Source organism: Microcaecilia unicolor, chromosome 1 (genome assembly GCF_901765095.1).
Source record: "Microcaecilia unicolor chromosome 1, aMicUni1.1, whole genome shotgun sequence".
NCBI lineage: Eukaryota > Metazoa > Chordata > Amphibia > Gymnophiona > Siphonopidae > Microcaecilia > Microcaecilia unicolor.
The window spans coordinates 733,282,493-733,302,531 of record NC_044031.1 but is presented as its reverse complement, the minus strand read 5'-3'; the positions used below and the strand labels follow the sequence as shown (position 1 = coordinate 733,302,531).

Below are 20,039 nucleotides of genomic sequence, written 5' to 3'. Positions count from 1 at the left end.
CAACCGGAGGGATGGAAAACTGGGGCTGATCTTGGTGACTTGATTGGGTGGGTGGGGGAGGGATCTCCTATTTAATCAGTCATAAAGGGACATAGCAGAGCAGACTGGAAAATGTAAAGCGGAGCTGTGCCCAAGGCAGGACCTGTTCAGCATGTAAGCGAGTCGGGGGGGAGCTGTGATCTCAAATGCTGCTGAGCAGGACAGGAGTTAATTAGATTTCATGGACTCTGATGCCAAATAAACACGCAAGCGAGTTGCTTCTGCCAGCTTCTAATGACTGTTATACAGTGCAAATAAAACAAATAGGCAATGAATCCGGAATTTCATGGCAACATAAAAGAGATGTTTTATAAATCTGTGACTTGGGCATATATAGTGCACTTGCTCCATGTTTCTTATCACCCTGTGCTAATTAGCTAACACTTAAGAACATAAGAGTAGCCATACTGGGTCAGACCAATGGTCCACCTAGCCCAATATCCTGTTTCCAACAGTGGCCAATCCAGGTCACAAGTACCTGGCAGAAACCCAAATAGTAGCAAGATTCCATCTCACCAATCCCAGGGCAAGCAGTGGCTTCCCCATGTCTGTATCCATAGCAGATTATGGCTTTTTCCTCCAGGAACTTGTCCAAACCTTTGTTTAAACCCAGATACACTAACCACTTTTACTATAGCCTCTGGCGAAGAGTTCCAGAGATTAACTATTTGTTGAGTGAAAACATATTTTCTCCTATTTGTTTTAAAAGAATTTCCATGTAACTTCATTGAACTTAAAGCCCACCTCTTTACCACTGCTTTTGACTCACTTGCCCTGTCCTCTAACCTCACCTATTTATTCCCTTACCCTTAATTGTTCTGTCTGTTTACCTGTCTTATCTAGATTGTAAGCTCTTTGAGCAGGGACTGTCTTTTTGTATATGGTGTACAGCGCTGCATATGCCTTGTAGCGCTATAGAAGTGATAAGTAGTAGCAGTAATGTAGAAGCCTGCCCTTGCAGATCAGCAACGCGGCCGCGCAGGCTTCTGTTTCTGTGAGTCTGACGTCCTGCACATACGTGTAGGACGTCACAGAAACAGAAGCCTGCGCGGCCGCATTGCTGATCTGCAAGGGCAGGCTTCTAGATGGAATGTTGCTAGTGGAGGAGTAACCTAGTGGTTAGTGCAGTGGAACATGGGATGTTGTTACTATTTGAGATTCTGGAATGTTGCTATTACTTCAGATTCTACATGGAATGTTGCTACTATTTGAGATTCTACATGGAATGTTGCTATTCCACTAGCAACATTCCATATTTAGATTGTGAGCTCTTTGAACAGGGACTGTCTTTTTATGTATGGTGTACAGTGCTGCATATGCCTTGTAGCGCTATAGAAATGATAAATAGTAGTAGTAGTAGTACTAATGTCCCCCTAGTTTTTGTACCTATTTGAAAGAGTGAAAAAATTGATTCACTTAAATAGGTGGGAAAATGTGGGATACAAATGCAATAAATAAATTCTACACCACTCAGGATTTTGTAGACCTCAGTCATATCTCCCCTCAGCTGTCTCTTTTCTAAGCTGAAGAGACCTTCTTTGAACCTTTTCTAATTTTCCTATATCTTTTTTGAGATATGGTGACCAGACCTAAACACAGTACTCATAATGAGGTTGCACCATGGAGAGATACAGAGGCATTGTAGTATTCTTGGTCTTATTTACTATTCCTAATAATTTCTATTTGCTCTTTTGACCACCGCTGCACACTGGACAGATTTCAGTATATTGTCTACAACAAAACCTACAACTTTTTCTTGGGCGTTGACCCCCAAGGTAGACCCTAGCATTAGGTAACTATGATTTGGGTTATTCTTCCCAATGTGCATCACTTTGCATTTGTCCACATTAAATTTCATCTGCCATTTGGATGCGCAGTCTTCCAATTTCCTAGGGTCTTCCTGCAATTTTTCACAGTCCGCATGTGTTCTAACAACCTTGAATAGTTTTGTGTCATCTGTAAATTTAATCATCGCACTCATCGTTCCAATTTCCAGATCATTTATACATATGTTAAATAGCACCGCTTCCAGTACTGATCCCTGTGGCACTCCACTCTTCACCCTTCTTCATTGAGAAAAATGGCCATTTAATCCTACCCTCTGTTTTATGTCCAATTCCTAATCTACGGAAGGACATTGCCTGCTATCCCATGACTCTTTAATTTTCTCAGGAGTCTCTCATGAGGAATTTTGTAAAAAGGTTTCTGAAAATCTAGATGGAGTGTGGTGGGTGGGAAGGGGGACTATAAGTTGGCACTGGAAGTGATGTATAAGAGGGTGTTACAAGAGATTCCATATTCAGTTTCCTTCCTTCATCAATATGATTCCCCTCATAGCCACTGTGCTTCATACCAAACCAGTGGGGACCAGGCTCTTGAACAGAATTCATGTTGGCATGTGCCTGATTTGTCCCACAAGGACAGCTGAATTGCACCTCCAATCAATTTGGTGCATTTTACAATCCCTTCATATGCATGCTGAACTGATAAGAGAAAAGGTTAAAAAGATGGTCTGGTTCAAAGAAATACTGAAATTGCATGCCTTTTTTGCTGCCAAGCCTTTCACCTTCAAGTATTCTTTCTCTGCATACCGACAGAAAAAGTTTTTGCTCCGTGGCTGCTCACTGAAGGGCTGATGCTCAAAGCTGGGAACAAAAGCCCATAATGCAAAAGGAACACAGAAACATAGCAAAGCAATGCTTAGAAAAAAATAATAAGCAAATGAAATGCAATGCATGTGTAATTTACACTCACAAATTAAAAATAAGGGGAGGACTGTGCCTGGCACATGCACACATAGGTTTTGCATTAAGCATTTCTCATAGGTAGAGGCCCAGACAAATGCAGAAATACAAGCACACATTGGCACTGTTCTCCTATGTTTTAAAATAGGAGCGTTTCAAAAAAACTGTTTGCAGTAAATTCTTAATACATTTCTTGATTAGCTTTTGAAGGTTCGTCAGATCTGACGAAGAAGGGCAACCTTTAAAAGCTAATCAAGAAATGTATTAAGTTATGTCCAATAAAAAAGGTATCATCTTATTTTCTTTTCCATGTTTTATTTTGTTTGATTTCTATTGATAACCTTAAGAGTGGACTAACACGGCTACCACACTCCTCTACAGTAAATTCTTGAAAGGCTTATATTTAAGGGCAGAAAAACAGGTGTCGATGTGTGCGTTCACTTTTGCTCTGATTTGCACATGGTTTTTTTTTTTCACAGTATCAGCACTTACAAGTACAAGGGCTTCCTTCTGTTTGCAAAAGAAGACAAACCCACAATTCACTGTGAAAAACTGACAAGAAATCTCCTGAAAACCTTTTATGCGGCCCGAGACCTGGCAGTAAATTTTCAGCATTAGAGGCATCATTTCCTTCTGTGCATTGGGAAGGAATACTTACTGACCTCATAAACACCCATTTAAATACAATTTGCAGCTATCTTTAATGCATGTTAACACCCACGTTTGAGTCCTCTGAGCATTCAGCTCACATGCAATTGTTTGACAACTGTTTTTTTTAACACTGATGTTAGTTTTTATCATAGGTCCCTGCCTCATAGCTTGAGTTAGCCTCATAAAACTATCCCCTTCCCACTTTCCAACACCCCATCTATGCGAAAGCCTGGACTTGTGCTTTGGGATGGCCTTCAGGAACATAGGAGGCTGTGGTTTCTTTCTCCCTCTTGGGACAGTAAGAGAGGGCAGGTTCATTTCTGGCCTGTTTTAAATATATTTATTTTATTATCATTTGTCTGAGAAGGGTGGTATATAGCATTTTTTTTTTAATAAAGTAAAATAATGTAATTGAGCTGAAACTTAAATTTTGCATTCTTTATTGTAAATTTCACAATAATAATACTTATGGTACTGAGACATTTTCCTAAACATATAGAAGATCTAAGTACATGGATTGGTAATTAGGAGGAAACAGTATTATTTCTTACAGTACTCTATAACAGAGACGTAGCCAGACCACAATTTTTTGGGGGGGGGGGGGCTGAGTCAAAAGGGGATACATTTACCCCACCTCCCTGCTGCTCTCTGCTCCCAGCGCAACCTCACATACCTGAGCTGGCGGGATCCAGCTCTGGAGTAATTACACACAGGAAATCCAATACGTAAGCATTTAACTTTCAAAAGGGAGACTATGATAAAACGAGAAAAATGGTGGTTTTATAAAACTTAGAGGAGCAGTTGCAAAGGTCAAAGATTTACATCAGACGTGGATGTTGCTAAAAAATACCATCCTGGACACCCAGGCCAAATATATTCTATTAAAAAAAGGAGGAAGGAAGATGAAACGACAGACGGCATGGTTAAAAAGTGAGGTGAAGGCAGCTATTAGAGCTAAAAGAAAATCCTTTCAGAACATGGAAGGATCCAACTGGAAATAAAACTACATAAAGAATGGCAAATCAAATGCAAAGTGCTGATAAGGAAGGCAAAGAGAACTTTGAAAATAAGTACCTGTATACAATATGTAAGCCGCATTGAGCCTGCCATGAGTGGGAAAGCGCGGGGTACAAATGTTAACAACAACAAAAAAAGATTGCGTCGCAGGCAAAAACGCATAGTAAAAACTTTTTTAGGTATATTAAAAGCAAAAAGCCAGCTAAATGACCGAGGGGTAAAAGGGGCATTCAGGGAAGACAAAGCCATAGCAGAGAGATTAAATTAATTCTTTGCTTCGGTCTTCACCGAGAATGATGTGGGAGAGACAACGGTGCCAGAAATGGTATTCAATCAGGGGTGTAGCCAGACAACAGATTTTGGGTGGGCCTGGGCTGGTGGGAAAACACTTCTTTCCATCTTGGCCGTCTGCAGCAGGCATATGCTGAAAACTGAGCATGAGCAGGTGCCAGTATCATAGAGAGTAGTGTTTTCATTAGCATCAGGGGGAAGTCTTCAGCTGGCGGAGCTTGGGATCCCCACCAGCTACTGCTAAACATGTGCTACTGATGGGTGGGCCTGAGCCCTAAATGGGTGGGCCCCGGCCCACCTGTGGCTACGCCACTGTATTCAATGCTGATAAGTCAGAGAAACTGAATCAAATCTCTGTAAACCTGGAATTGGTTATTGGACAGGAAACAGAGGTCAGTTCTCTCAATTGAGGAGGGTGAACAGTGGAGTGCCACAGGGATCTGTATTGGGACCGGTACTATTTAACATATTTATAAATGATCTGGAAATTGGGATGACAAATCAGGTAACCAAATGTGCAGATGATAGAAAACTTTTCAAGGTTGTTAAAACACATGTGGACTGTGAAATATTGCAAGAAGATCTTAAGAAATTGGAAGACTGGGCATCCAAATGGCAGATGAAATTTAATGTGGACAAATACAAGGTGATGCACATTGGAAAGACTAATCCGAATCATAGTTACCTGATGCTAGGGTCCACCTTGGGGGTCAGCACTCAAGAAAAAGATCTGGCTGTTATTGTAGATAATCTTCTGCTCAGTGTGCAGCGGTGGCCAAAAAAGCAAACAGGATGCTAGGAATTATTAGGAAAGGGATGGTGAATAAGATCGAAAATACTATAATGCCTTTGTATTGCTCCATGGTACGTCCATACGTTGTGTATTGTGTTCAGTTCTGGTCACCGTATCTCAAAAAAGATATAGAGCCAGTGGTGGGAGGCGGGGCTGGTGGTTGGGAGGCGGGGATAGTGCTGGGCAGACTTATACGGTCTGTGCCAGAGCCGGTGGTGGGAGGCGGGGCTGGTGGTTGGGAGGCAGGGATAGTGCTGGGCAGACTTATACGGTCTGTGCCAGAGCGGGTGGTGGGAGGCGGGGCTGGTGGTTGGGAGGCGGGGATAGTGCTGGGCAGACTTATACGGTCTGTGCCCTGAAGAGGACAGGTACAAATCAAAGTAGGGTATACACAAAAAGTAGCACATATGAGTTTATCTTGTTGGGCAGACTCGATGGACCGTGCAGGTCTTTTTCTGCCGTCATCTACTATAGTGGAATTGGAAAAGGTTCAAAGAAGAGCGACCAAAATGATAAAGGGGATGGAATTCCTCTCGTATGAGGAAAGGCTAAAGAGGTTAGGGCTCTTCAGCTTGGAAAAGAGACGGATGAGGGAAGTTATGATTGAGGTCTACAAAATCCTGAGCAGTGTAGAACAAGTAGAAGTAAATCGATTATTTACTCGTTCCAAAAGTACAAAAACTAGGGGACACTCGATGAAGTTACACAGAAATACTTTAAAAACAAATAGGAATAAATATTTGTTTCACTCAACAAATAGTTAAGCTCTGGAACTCTTTGCTGGAGGATGTGGTAACAGTGGTAAGTGTATCTAGATTTAAAAAAGGCTTGGACAAATTCGTGGAGGAAAAGTCCATAATCTGCTACTGAGACAGACATAGGAAGCAACTCCTTGCCCTGGGATTTGTAGTATAGAGTGTTGCTACAATTTTGGTTTCTGCCAGATACTTGTGACTTGGATTGGTCACTGTTTGGAAAACAGGATACTGGGCTAGATGGACCAATGGTCTGACCCAATATGGCTGCTCTTATGTTCTCATGTAAGATGTAATGGAGCAATTTGACAAACTGAAAAGTAGAAAATCACCAGGACTGGATGGATTACATTCCAGAGTATTGACAGAATTGAAAAAATAACTTGCAGAACAATTGTTAGTTATATGTAATTTATCTTTAAAATCAAGCATGGTACCGGAAGATTGGAGGGAATGTAACACTGATTTTTAAAAAGGGTTCCAGAAGTGATCCAGGAAATTACAGACCAGCGAGCATGATGTCGGTGCCGGGCAAAATGGCAGAGACTATTTGAAAGAACAAAATTACAGAACATATTCAAAAGCATGGATTAATAATACAAAGCCAACATAGATTTAGTGATGGGAAATATTACCTCACCAATCTATCAACAAACAGAAAAGCAGAGAGGATTAAGAAATTTATTGTTTAATGTGAACAAATGCAAAGTGATGCATGTGAGAAAGAGGAACCCAAACTATGTGATGCAAGGTTCCATGTTAGGAGTCACTGACCAGGAAAAGGATCTAGGAGTTACCGTTGACAATACTTTGAAACTCTTTCCTCAGTGTGCTGCGGCAGCAAAGAAAGCAAATAGAATATTAAGTAGTATTAGGAAAGGAACAGAAAATAAAAACGAGGATGTTATGATGTTATAATGCCTTTGTATCGCTCCATGGTGCAACTACACCTTGAATACTGTGTGCAATTCTGGTCACCACATCTCAAAAAGATAATGGATTGCCTCAGGAATGTATCCCACCTACCACAGTAACATAGTAGATGACGGCAGAAAAAGACCTGCATGGTCCATCCAGTCTGCCCAACAAGATAACTCATATGTGCTACTTTTTGTGTATACCCTACTTTGATTTGTACCTGTGCTCTTCAGGGCACAGACCGTATAAGTCTGCCCAGCACTATCCCCGCCTCCCAACCACTGGCTCTGGCACAGACCGTATAAGTCTGCCCAGCACTATCCTCGCCTCCCAACCACCGGCTCTGACCCACAATGGTTTCTGCTGCTGATTTGCTATACGCCATCCAGGTTATGGCAGAAAGACACGCCCTCTCTTTAAAAAACCCCACCTAAGGGGGTCTTTTACTAAGGCGCGCTCAAATTTTTTGCGCACACTAAAATTGTAGGCACGCTAAATGTTAGAGATGCCAATGTATTCCTATGGGCGTCTCTAATATTTAGCGCTCCAATTTTAGCATGTGCTAAAAACGTGAGAGCACCTTAGTAAAAGATGCCCCAAGCCTGGCTAGCTCAGTTGGTAGAGCATGACACTCAATCTCGGGGTCATGGGATCAAGCCCCACACTAGGTGGCTAGACCTTTTAACAGAGAGGAGTTTGGAAGAAGCAACTAGGTGGGGGGGGGGGGGGGGAGTCACCCTCAATGGTGGCAAAAAGCCAGGGAAACCTTACTGATGAAAGGAGAGGGAAGTGGCTGGAATTAGGTAACTTGCTGGATCTGAAGAGGTGGTTTTTACCACAGTGACATGGTTACAGGGTAAGGTGAGTTCCTTTTGGATTTTCTCTGGCAGCTGACTAGAGACTTAGATCTTGGGCATCCACTCAATGTGGTTTAATTCCTTTCGTAGCTGAGGAGGCAGCTCAACAGCCTAGGTATATAGAAGCCATGGATTTGGACTGAATTACGAGCTGAGGAGGCTGATAGAGCGGCTCAACGGCCTAGGTGTGGGAGGCATGGACCTGGGCTGAATTACGAGCTGGTTGAGGCATAGATAATAGAGTCCCTCCCAAAATTCATCAGATGGGGACCTAATTATTTGACAGTGGCGTACCAAGGGGGTGGGGGCGGTCCGCCCCAGGTGCACGCCGCTGGGGGGTGCCATGGCACGCGCCTGTCGGCTGCAAGTTTGAATCGCTACCCTAAATTCTCTCGTTCGCTGCAGCTCCCTCCCTCTGCCCCGGTACAGGTTACTTCCTGTTCCGGGGCAGAGGGAGGGAGCTGCAGCAAATGAGAGAATTTAGGGTAGCGATTCAAACTCGCAGCCGACAGGCGTGCGCCGCGGCACACCCCCTAGTGGCGTGCACCCGGGGGGGTGTCATTTCACCAGGGGGGGCGCATAGGCGATCCGCCCTGGGTGTCGTCGACGCTAGGAACGCCACTGTTATTTGATATTCCAAAAATACCTTAAAGCCTCATTGTTTAAGCAATTTCTCACGGATGACCATAATTAATTTAAAACCCTAATTGTACAATTATTCCAATTTCTCAGTTCCACTTTGTTATACACGGACGACTATAAATTGTTACCTTTTTGCATCTAGCATTCATTTCCATATTACATATTGTAATACTCAATCCTCATTTACTTTGTTGTTACTACTTAATGCATACTATCCCGCATCACTTTTTGTATTGTTAATTACAATATGTTGAGCCACATTGAACCTGACCTATGTGGGATATAAATGAAATAAATATTACTACAGTATTTAAAGAATTGCAGAATGATGAACCATTGAGCGTTGCTACTTACTTAAAGGTGTATCATCCATCCAAAATATTAAGATCCCAAGGAAAATGTTTATTAGACGTTCCCTCATTTTTTTTTTTAATTGCTGCTCCATCTATGTGGAACAACCTTCCTTTAGAATTAAGGCAAATAACATCTTTCCCTTGTTCAGAAAACTTATCTATCACAACAGGCCTTTCAGTGATGAGGATGATCATTGAGATTAGCAGACTGAAAAAAACTTACATGGTACATTTTTCAATATTGCAGTGGATCTTAAATAATTGAGTATCTGTTTTAGTTTTTTTTTTTAATAGTTTTAATTTATGGATGTTCTACTGTAACGCACAGGATATGAATGTGATAAATAAATTCTTCAGCAGTAGAAGGGGCCCTTTTACCAAGCTGTGGTAAAAGGTTCCCTGTGGTGGCATCGGCATGTGGATTTACCATGCTGTGGCCCCTTTTACCGAGGTGGGGTTTCTTTAAAAAAAAAGGAAAGGGCTGTGCAGTAAGTTAAAAAACTTGTCCTGGGGGATCCCTTACTGCCTCCTGTGCTAACCAGACAGTAAAAATAGAAATAATTTCCGGTAACGGCAGAAATGGTGCCTGCAGTTGTGCTGGATTGGTGCACGCCAACACCATGGTAGCTCTTCCATGGCATTGTAAAAGGGGGACCCTTAGTTAGCAAAGGATTGTGAGTTGTCATGTCAGACGTTGTCAAGTGGAGCCCTTTTCCAAACAGGAAGCCCACACATGAAAATGGCTGTTGCAGGAATTGTGTGTGTAAATGGCACAACTGTTAACAGTGTGGTGGGAGCACCAAGACTCCCCTCTGCCATATAGCTCAGTTATTTTAATGCTCACGTTTCTATAGGGGCCCACAGTGTCCAGAGTTCCCAAAACACAAACTTTTACCAAGCAAGGAGAAAGATACTATAAATTGGTCCAGAAGAAAAATCTGGGCCAAGCACAGCCTGACAGGGTCTGGGGCCCTGATCAAGACAATGGCATGTTCCTGTCTGTAAGCAGAGCACTCCTAGACCCCATCCACAAGATCTGTGAACTGATGGGCACTGAATGAAATGCCATGCTCAGCCCATGCCCCCCCCCCCCCAACTTAATCCCCCAAGTTTACCTTGTATTTTAATATATTCACAGTTTTGTTCTGGTAGTGATCTATTCCTAAGTACATAAGTATTGCCATACTGAAACAGACCGAAAGTCCATCAAGCCCAGCGTCTCCAACAGTGGCCAATCCTGGTCACAAGTACCTGGCAAAATCCCCCCAAAGTACAATACATTTTATGCTGCTTATCCTAGAAATAAGCAGTGTATTTTTCCCAAGTCCATTTTAATAATGGTCTATGGATTTTTCATTTAGGAAGCCATCCAAACCTTTTTTAAACCCCGCTAACTGCTTTTACCACATTCTCTGGTAATGAATTCCAGAGTTTAATTACATGCTGAGTGAAGAAACATTTTCTCCAAAACATTTTAAATGTACTACTTTGTAGCTTAATTGCTTGCCCCCTAGTCCTAGTATTTTTGGAAGGAGTACACAAGTGATTCACATCTACCCGTTCCACTCTACTCATTATTTTATAGACCTCTATCATATCTCCTCTCAGCAGTCTTTCCCTGCCCTAGTCCCACAAGTGAAACTATCTCCGAACTCCAACTTACTAAAGGTACTGTCCTCCCTTCATCCTCTCCCATTTTAAATAGAAAGGAAGCTAGATTCCTATTCCTTAAGGAACTACCCAACATTTAAAGTTGGACTGTGTGGCACCCACACTGTGATATGACTAATCTAGTCCATGATAAATTAAAGATATTACAGGAAAGGGGGGGGGTCATTTTTTTCTCCCCTGTAAGATAGATGGAAGTAAATTCAGCAGATTATCAAGGAAGATAAGAAGAAAGAGAAACACACACGTACAAGAGCAGTTTAGAAGCTATGAATCAATCCAAACACACAAAAAAATCTGTTCAATGATCCCTATGAATGGGATGCAACTATACAGGCTATAATCTTTTTAGAAAAGATAGGGATGGCGAGGTGGAGGCATTGCATTGTACGTGAAAAATATCAGAGTGGCTGCAATGTAGGGAACCTGGGGAAAGGATTAAGCTATATGGATCGTACTGGAAATAGAAGATGGAACATGTAGCCACATGGGTGTTATCTACAGACCTCCGGCACAAATGGAGAAGTTGGATAAGGATCTGATTGAAGATATCCATAAGCTTGGAATGAAAGGGGAGGCACTGTTGCTGGGAGATGTTAACTTGCCTGATATGGATTGGAACGCCCCATCAGTAGTACTGGAAAGAACCAGAAATTGAGGGTACCTTTCAAAGTGCTTTACTCATACAAATGAGCAAAGTATTTGATGTGGTTCCTCACAGAAAACTAATGAATAAGCTGAGAAGGCTGAATTTAGGACCCAAAGTGCCAAACTGGATTGGAAACTGGTTGACTGACAGGCAAATGGAATCCATTCGGAGGAAAGAAAGGTGAGTAGCGAGTGCTGTACTAGGGCTGATTCTATTTAATATATTTGTGAGAGACATTGCTGAAGGGTTAGAAGGAAAAGTTTGCCTCTTTGCAGATGACACGAAGATAGCCAACAGAGTGGATACCCTGGAGGGAGTAGAAACCATGAAACAAGATCTCCAAAAATTAGAAGAGTGGAGGAGTGGCCTAGTGGTTAGGGTGGTGGACCTTGGTCCTGGGGAACTGAGTTCGATTCCCACTTCAGGCACAGGCAGCTCCTTGTGACTCTGGGCAAGTCACTTAACCCTCCATTGCCTCTTGTAAGCCGCATTGAGCCTGCCATGAGTGGGAAAGCGCAGGGTACAAATGTAACAAAAATAAATAGTCAAACGTCTGGCAGTTAAAATTTAATTCCAAAAAGTGCAGAGTGATACACTTGGGGTGCAAAAATCCAAAGATGTACCAGACAGGAGGGGAGAGATTGGTAAGCTTGGATCAGGAGAGGGACCTTGGGGTGATGGTATCTGAGGATCTTAAGGTGATGAAACAATGAGACAAGGTGGTGGCCACAGCCAGAAGGATGCTAGGCTACATAGAGAGGGGTATAACCAGCAGAAGGAGGTGTTGATGCCCCTGTACAAGTTGTTGATGAGGTCCAACTTCAGTTTTGGATGTCACAAAAAAACTTGAATCATTTCAGAGAAAAGCAAAGAAAATGGTTTGGGGTTTGCATCACAAGACATGAGGACAGACTTCAGGACCTGAATATGTATACCCTGGAGGAAAGGAGAGACAAGGGTGATATAAACACTGAAATATTTGTAAGGTATTAATTTACAAACAAACCCTTTCCAGAAGCAGGAAGGCGGCAGAACTAGAGGACATGAATTAAGGTTGCTGGGGGGCTGACTCTGGAATGTCAGGAAGTACTTTTTCACAGAGAGGGTGGTAGACACCTGGAATGCCCTCCCACAGGAGGTGGTGGAGATGAAAATTGTAATGGAATTCAAAATGCATGGGATAAACACAAAAGGAATCCTGTATAGAAAGCATGGAATCAAGTAAGTTTAGCGGTGATTAGATGACAAACACCAGTAATTGGGAAGCAAAGCCAGTGCTGGGCAGGCTTCTACGGTCTGTGCCCGGAAAATGAACAAGGACAAATCAAGATCAAGTATACATATGTAGTATCACATCATACCTTATGCTATGAGTTTATCTTGTTGGGCAGACTGGATGGACCATACATGTACTACTATATTACACAGACTGATAAGAACTAATGAGAAAAACTGTCTCTTCTAAAAGTTATTTGGTAAAATGTTAGGAAGTCTATGCTGAAAACCCACCTTTTCACTGCTGCTTTTAGCTTCTAGCCACAATTGCCCTCCCCTTGTCCCTTCCTCCCTTCTTACCCATTACTTCCCTCACACGTAACTGTCTTGTCCGTATTACTTAGATTGTAAGCTCTTTTGATCAGGGCCTGTCTCTTTGCATCAGGTGTTCAGCGCTGCATGTGTCTGGTAGCGTTATACAAATGCTAATAATAATAATAAGTCCCAGGATATCAAATTCCAACTGTTCACTGTGTGCTCTCACTGCAACTCAGAGAAAGTGACAACAGCAAAGACTGCAAGGCCAGTCCAGTCCAGTCTATCCAGTTTCCCTTCCTGTTGTAATGTATCACAGATCTAAGTGACACCTCCATGGGGTGTCTGTACTCCGTGGGACAGAGGGATGCTCAGGCTCATCCTATTATTCCATTCCAGTGGTACAAGTAGAAGTCAACCTGCTGATGTGGAAGTAGGAAGATCCTCATTACGCTGAAGCGAAGTAATAACTGTGGTGGCACCCTGAGCTGCTTCTGACAGACTTGACCTTACTGCCCCACCGCTAAGGGTCCTTTGCTTGCTACAAGTTCTGTCTTGTCATTAGCACAGTATACAATTTTATTTTGTTACATTTGTACCCCGCGCTTTCCCACTCATGGCAGGCTCAATGCGGCTTACATATTGTATACAGGTACTTATTTGTACCTGGGGCAATGGAGGGTTAAGTGACTTGCCCAGAGTCACAAGGAGCTGCCTGTGCCTGAAGTGGGAATCGAACTCAGTTCCTCAGGACCAAAGTCCACCACCCTAACCACTAGGCCACTCCTCCACTGTTGCTACTATTTGAGATTCTACATGGAATGTTGCTATTCCACTAGCAACATTCCATGTAGACGTCGGCCTTTGCAGATCACCAATGTGGCTGCGCAGGTTTCTGCTTCTGTGAGTCTGACGTCCTGCACGACGTCAGACTCACAGAAATAGAAGCCTGCGCAGCCTTCTACATGGAATGTTGCTAGTGGAATAGCAACATTCCATGTAGAATCTCCAATAGTAGCAACATTCCATGTAGAATCTCCAATAGTATCTATTTTATTTTTGTTACATTTGTACCCCGCGCTTTCCCACTCATGGCAGACTCAATGCGGCTTACATGGGGCAATGGAGGGTTAAGTGACTTGCCCAGAGTCACAAGGAGCTGCCTGTGCCTGAAGTGGGAATGGAACTCAGTTCCGCAGTTCCCCAGGACCAAAGGCCACCACCCTAACCACTAGGCCACTCCTCCACTGTTGTGCTATTCCACTAGCAACATTCCATGTAGAAGTCGGCCCTTGCAGATCACAAATGTGGCCGCGCAGGCTTCTGCTTCTGTGAGTCTGACGTCCACTAGGCCACTCCTCCACATGACATCATACATTCATTATCAACCAACAGCACAGATTCTGTTCACTGCATGTTTTGCTAGGAGTACAAGAGTAATGTTGTCCCATTATCCTGAGGAAAAAAAAAAAAAGAAAAAAAAAAAAAAAAAACCCCAGAAATTTACAAAGGAGCAAACAGCAGGTGTTTTTGAGCCCCAAATTTAACTGAAAAATTGTGCACAGCAATCAATGCGACAGGTGTAACCCAAAATGTAATATAAATAGACGTTTGGCATGTTTACATCTCATCAAAAGAATAGCAGTTCAGAAACCTGGAAGCCAAGGGCATGAAATTCTTGGGTTTGCTACCAGGTTTAAGATATGGGTAGAGTCAATTCATTTTGTGTAGTGACATATCATGGAAGGATCCAATACATTGGTTCCTATTAACAAAGATGTCTTGAGTTAGTAATGCAGTAAGGGAAATAGACAGTTTCTCAAGTGCTAAGTGACTGTAAAAAGTGAGACTTTCAGATCAATGTCCCACATTTGCTCAGCACAGGGAATTGTCTTCCCACACAGCTGCTACACAGACATGATGGAATACATAACACAGGCTGAATAAAGAGCATCAGTTAACTAACTTCAGACAGACTGAATCCTCTAAGGGGAAACAAGTTTTTCTGTCTTCAGAGGAAAAGATTCTTTATGCTTGCCCATTCCTCAGAGGTTGATGGGTGTGATGATGTAAGTCCAGGGTTTTAAAGATTGCGAGGGTGGGGTGGGGGTGTCCACTTTTTCACCTTCCCCTACAATAACACATAGATAGCTGTTGGGCTATTAGAAGGTTGAACCAGAGGGACCTATGGTTTTCTTTGAACCTAACCAAGTACCGAGCTCTATAAAATGAGAACCATCAGACCTACTTTAATGTTGTTTACATAATTATAAATAAAAAGAAACAGTTTCATATTACTGCTTTTATGATTGAAGAGATTGTTACATTTTTATGTCAATGATTTAAGACTTTAGTGGTTTCATAGAAACTCACATCTCAATGTATTGTATTTTATTAGGAGCTGCAACTGTCCATTTCTGTATTGCTTGGTTTCATAATTTTGTTTATTGGTCAGACGGTCTGTAAAGGGCAATTAAAAAATTGTAACACAATGAAAAGGGCCCAAGGCACAGACCTTTTTATCTGCCTCATACCAGATTGTAAATAAATAAAAAAAAAAAAAAAAGGTGGAGATCCTGACTAGCTGGGGGGAAGAGTGTTGGGAAAGATTTGGGAAGCCCTTACTTACAGGGTCAGTTTGCCTTGCAATTTTAGTATCCAGGTATCCAGTGGAGTTCAGGCTCCCCACACTAAAAGGAAGAATGACGACTTGTGCTCTTCCTACTGGAAAAGGCTCAATTTCATCAGTGATTTCTCTTCCAACCCCACGAGCAACGAGCACAAAAGGGAAAACACAGCACACACACACAAAAAAGTCCCAGCACATAAACAAGCTGTATTTCAGATATTTATTGTAAAATCACTTCTATGGTATGACACATTTCTATGGTATGACACATTTTTACGCAAGTCCATGTTTTGGTCTATTTGCCTGAAGACATTGCACTCAGTGAATCTATGACGTTTGTTTCAATGAACACATCCACATTCAGGTAATGACAAGTGTAGTTTTAAAAAGCAGCGTTTAACCAAAGAAACACCTCAGGCTTTGGGAAAAATATCACTTGTGAAATCAGTGTTTCAAGTTTCTACAAAATATTCTCATTTATAAAGTCCGTGTTGGGAAAATGACCATGAGAAGTTCCCTGTCCCTCCCTCCACACCCAGAGTTCCATGTGGAAAGAGACTGCGCAGAGCAGAAGCGGTGCTATTTCTGCTGTACCGTCACTCACCCCAGAGAGTCAACATTACTTTGGTGACATGGCCACTTTCATGTTAGCCTTTCTACTTGCATTCTGAAATCTCTTCTTGCGAGTGTTGCTGAACTGCATACCCAGCACCCTCATTTGCTCTTCCAATGCAGTTCATTTTATTAATTCAAATAAATATTGCCCAGGAATCAATATACTACTTAATTAAAATGAAAACACAGTGACATTGACAAATACAGTGAAAAGGAGGATCACGGCTGATATGGATACACAAAATCATGTTCATGTTTCTCAGTAGGCAATTCCTCTCTCATTTAATTAACATTTTCATCACTATGTCCACTAGAAAGAGAACATTGCTATAGAAAGGAACATCCATGGGGTGCTTCTGCTGTGGCCTAGAAAGCACAGAATAAAACCCAATGTAGAGCTACTACATGCCTGAATGGAGAGGCAACTGCTCTAAATCCAAGAAGGCCCAGAGTGAATTAACTAACAATACGTTATATGCCACATTGCTTTCACCCATTACCAGAGGTTCCACTGAACATCTTCTAAAGAGGGAAGACAAGAGAAGCTTACGGTAGAAGCACTGGTACTTCTTTCCACTCAGGGATGAAGAATCATACTTTGGTGTTAAAACCCTCCTTTCCCCAAAGCCACAAGTTTCAGGTCTGGGTACTGATGGAAACCTTTGTTAAATGTCCAGCCGCCAAGAGTATGCGCCAAAGGATTTTCATATCAGCATGACTACTGATTTAAGAAAAATGCTTCATTTTATGATTTCACAAAAAAAAAAAAAAAAAAAGCCAAGTGAATGTAAGAAATACACAAAATCTTTTAAAAAGACCCTACAGTGAGAGAAGCAAAAATTAAGCCACGTTGAGCCTGACTGATAAAGAAAATGTCTCCCATTTTTGTTAACTATATAATAAACCTTTCATAATGCTGTCACTACTTGGGGGGTTAATGCTCTAGTTTTAGGTGGGAGAAACGTGCATAAATGGCAGTATTCAAGATACTTGTACGAATAAATGACTTCTTATACAATACTGACTAGCATGTTATGTTTTGATGGCCCTTGGCGGGGGGGGGGGGGGGGGGGGGCATGTTCATGGGTAGAGTGTGCAAATATGCACATAAATTATAGAATACTATAATTGACACACGCTCTGGCTAGCATCTAGATGCAAGACTTTACATCAGCTACAGGGCTACGTAAGTAATTGCACCTTAAATCTAAGAGCATTTTCTGCCACTTCTGCAAGCAGCTGGCTACTTTACTTTATAGAATAGTCCGGAAGTTTGACAGTAGTTCCTGAAAATAATAAAGCACAGCCCTTATCTCACACAATTTTTACCGTATGGTAACAAAAAGAGATTCTTTTGTTTACCTGTAGATATGACCATGGATGTCACATAGTAAACATATTCAGAAACCTTCCCTCTATTCTAATTTTTGCATTTGTCACCAGAAGAAACACACGTACATCACTTCAGTGATAGTGAAACCACTCTTGCTATATAAAAAAAAATATATCTATACAAAGCAGAATGCCTTGCTTATAGTTCAGATACTGGCTTAAATTACAGTTAACATAGGGGGCTGCCATTCTACAGTGAAGGTCTTCAAAATTTCTGATTAAACCATCCCCAAGCTGCAAGTAATGAGAAACAGACTCCAAAATCCAGAACACTGAGTGATGAGAAGAGGGTAGATTAAGATTTCACTTTTGATTTTAAATACAGTGATCAAGTAGGTGTCATATTACATCATCACACGAGATAAAGAAATAAATAATCCAATGTTTAGGTTACTAGAGAAAAGACAAAGGAAGCAAATAATGAAGTCCAAACTAAAAAAACAAACAAACAAACCAAAACCTGCACAATTTCCTGAGGGAAAACCAAGACAGTCAGTTTAGAAGGTTTGTGAGATTAACAAAGTGCCATTAGATTGCTGCTGTGCCTCTGGGTTATGATGCCACTAGGCCACTGGACTGATGTACCATTACATTACTCCACTATGAGACCAACATATTGGTATGCTGTGAAGTCACTGTACCGCTTCGACATCTGAGATGGCAACCAACCCAGCCCTGCTGATGTTGGATGCCTGTAGTGAGGGGATCAGAGCATCTCAGCTACGTAGGCAATAGAAGTATGGAGAATGTTTCTATTCATTCCTATCTTCTGGCAGTTTCTTGCATGTAGAAAGGCCCCAATGACTACCACAGTCAAGGAAGGAAAAGCAGTTCCATGGGAGCACAGTGAACAATTGCTGTCATCTAATGTGAAGGCAATAGAATTTATTAAACTAATCCTCCTTTTTCTTTGTCTCCATCACAGAGCACCAAGCTGGGTTGATATGGGTGGCCTGCTGCCAAGGGAAGTGACAGTTAAGCCTTCATTCCGTTTAATCATGTTAGAAAACATTTGTGAACACCTTCTACTTCTCTAACCTCTTGCATGTGAAGCGCTACAGAGGAGGAAGGGATCCCCGGCTGAGGCTCTTCCTTGTGCATTGCCCTGGCTACTTTGAGGCATTCAGAGCTTGAAGTACCATGAACTCATCTTGGATGCCACTTGCTTAACACTGCACAGTGAATTCTGAGATACCTTGTACATTTGCACCTGCTCTTTTGGCCTGTGACGAGGGTGGAGTTAGCCAAACCGAATGCGGAAAGTGGAAATCTCCATAGGCTCCATGTTGATTAGGGGGTTGCTGCTGTTGGAAGGAGCAGCCAGAGGGTACATCAGTGTCAAGGAGGTAGGCTGCAGGGATCCCACCTCCAGCCCCTGGAACAGATTCCCAAGGAACAGCTGTACAAAGAGAAAAAAATTGAAGTGAACGTTTTAGTATCCTCTTCAGCTGACAGAACAATGTCATTTATATATTTATTGGGATTCATTATTTTTATTACATTTGTACCCCGCAGTTTCCCCACTCATGGCAGGCTCAATGCGGACCAAGTGATTCACTCAAGGCAGTGTACAGCAGGTACAGCTTGAAATAAAATAGTAAATAGAGAAAATATAAGCTTAAATACAATCAAGGAGGTAAATTTGGAGATGGCAAATTGAATCCTTGTAATAGGACAACATGATTATAGAATCAGAAATCTAAACATTTAACAGTTATGTTATGACAAGCATTGAGCTAATTCACCATCATCCAGAAAAGGTTCAGGTGGGTCTTCCTTTAGCCAGCTTTTTTTTTTTTTTTTAAATTTTATTTATTGAAGTTTTTGGACAATTGCATATTGACAACATCCTCATATCACGTACAGAATGTTTAAACATCAAGAACAGAAAGCAGTGTATCCCCCCTTCATCCCCTCCCCCCCTATCCCTTACCGCAAACCCCCCTCCCCCCTTGTTACTAGTGGAATATCATAGTGTGAAGTCTGTGTTATAGCAGTCATAGTCTTGGGATAATTAATTTAGGTGCATCTAAATCTATCCCATTTTGTAATCGCCAGGATCGATATTGTTCCCATAGCAAATTGAATTTTGTTACATGTCCCAATCGTAGAGCTGTCATCTTGGACATTTGGTATAGATAGTCCATCTTGTGTATCACCTTTATCGCTTAGCCAGCTTTAAAGTGAATGGAAATCAGATCTTCCCTGAACTGGGTAAAAAAAATCTCTATGCAATGCGACTTCAGACTGCCTGTGACACTTACTTTACCCTGACTTGTGGAGCAGTTAAATCCCAGGGGTTTGGCCTCCAGCCCACAGTCAAATCCTTTCCTGTGCAATATCAGCGCCACCTCTGGCACAGGTAGTCCATCATCCTGTAGAATAAAAAGAAACCATTACTGCCAAAGAGATTTTGTGGGACACTATAAGTGGTGGAGGCGTTAATAGCATTTATCGATACTAATCATCTCCGTTTATTCAAAAGACATTACTTTA

General features: G+C 41.9%; 1 protein-coding gene across 1 annotated transcript in view; it reads right to left on the bottom strand.

Annotated features, from left to right (window-relative positions):
* Positions 1-15,742: 15,742 nt before the first annotated feature.
* The window catches only part of MAN2A2 (mannosidase alpha class 2A member 2), a 137,610-nt gene continuing 133,313 nt past the window's right edge, over positions 15,743-20,039 (bottom strand). The window contains 2 exon segments of the mRNA XM_030189654.1: positions 15,743-18,942; positions 19,808-19,918. Coding sequence (XP_030045514.1) covers positions 18,784-18,942; positions 19,808-19,918 — 270 coding nt within the window. The 3' untranslated portion in view covers positions 15,743-18,783.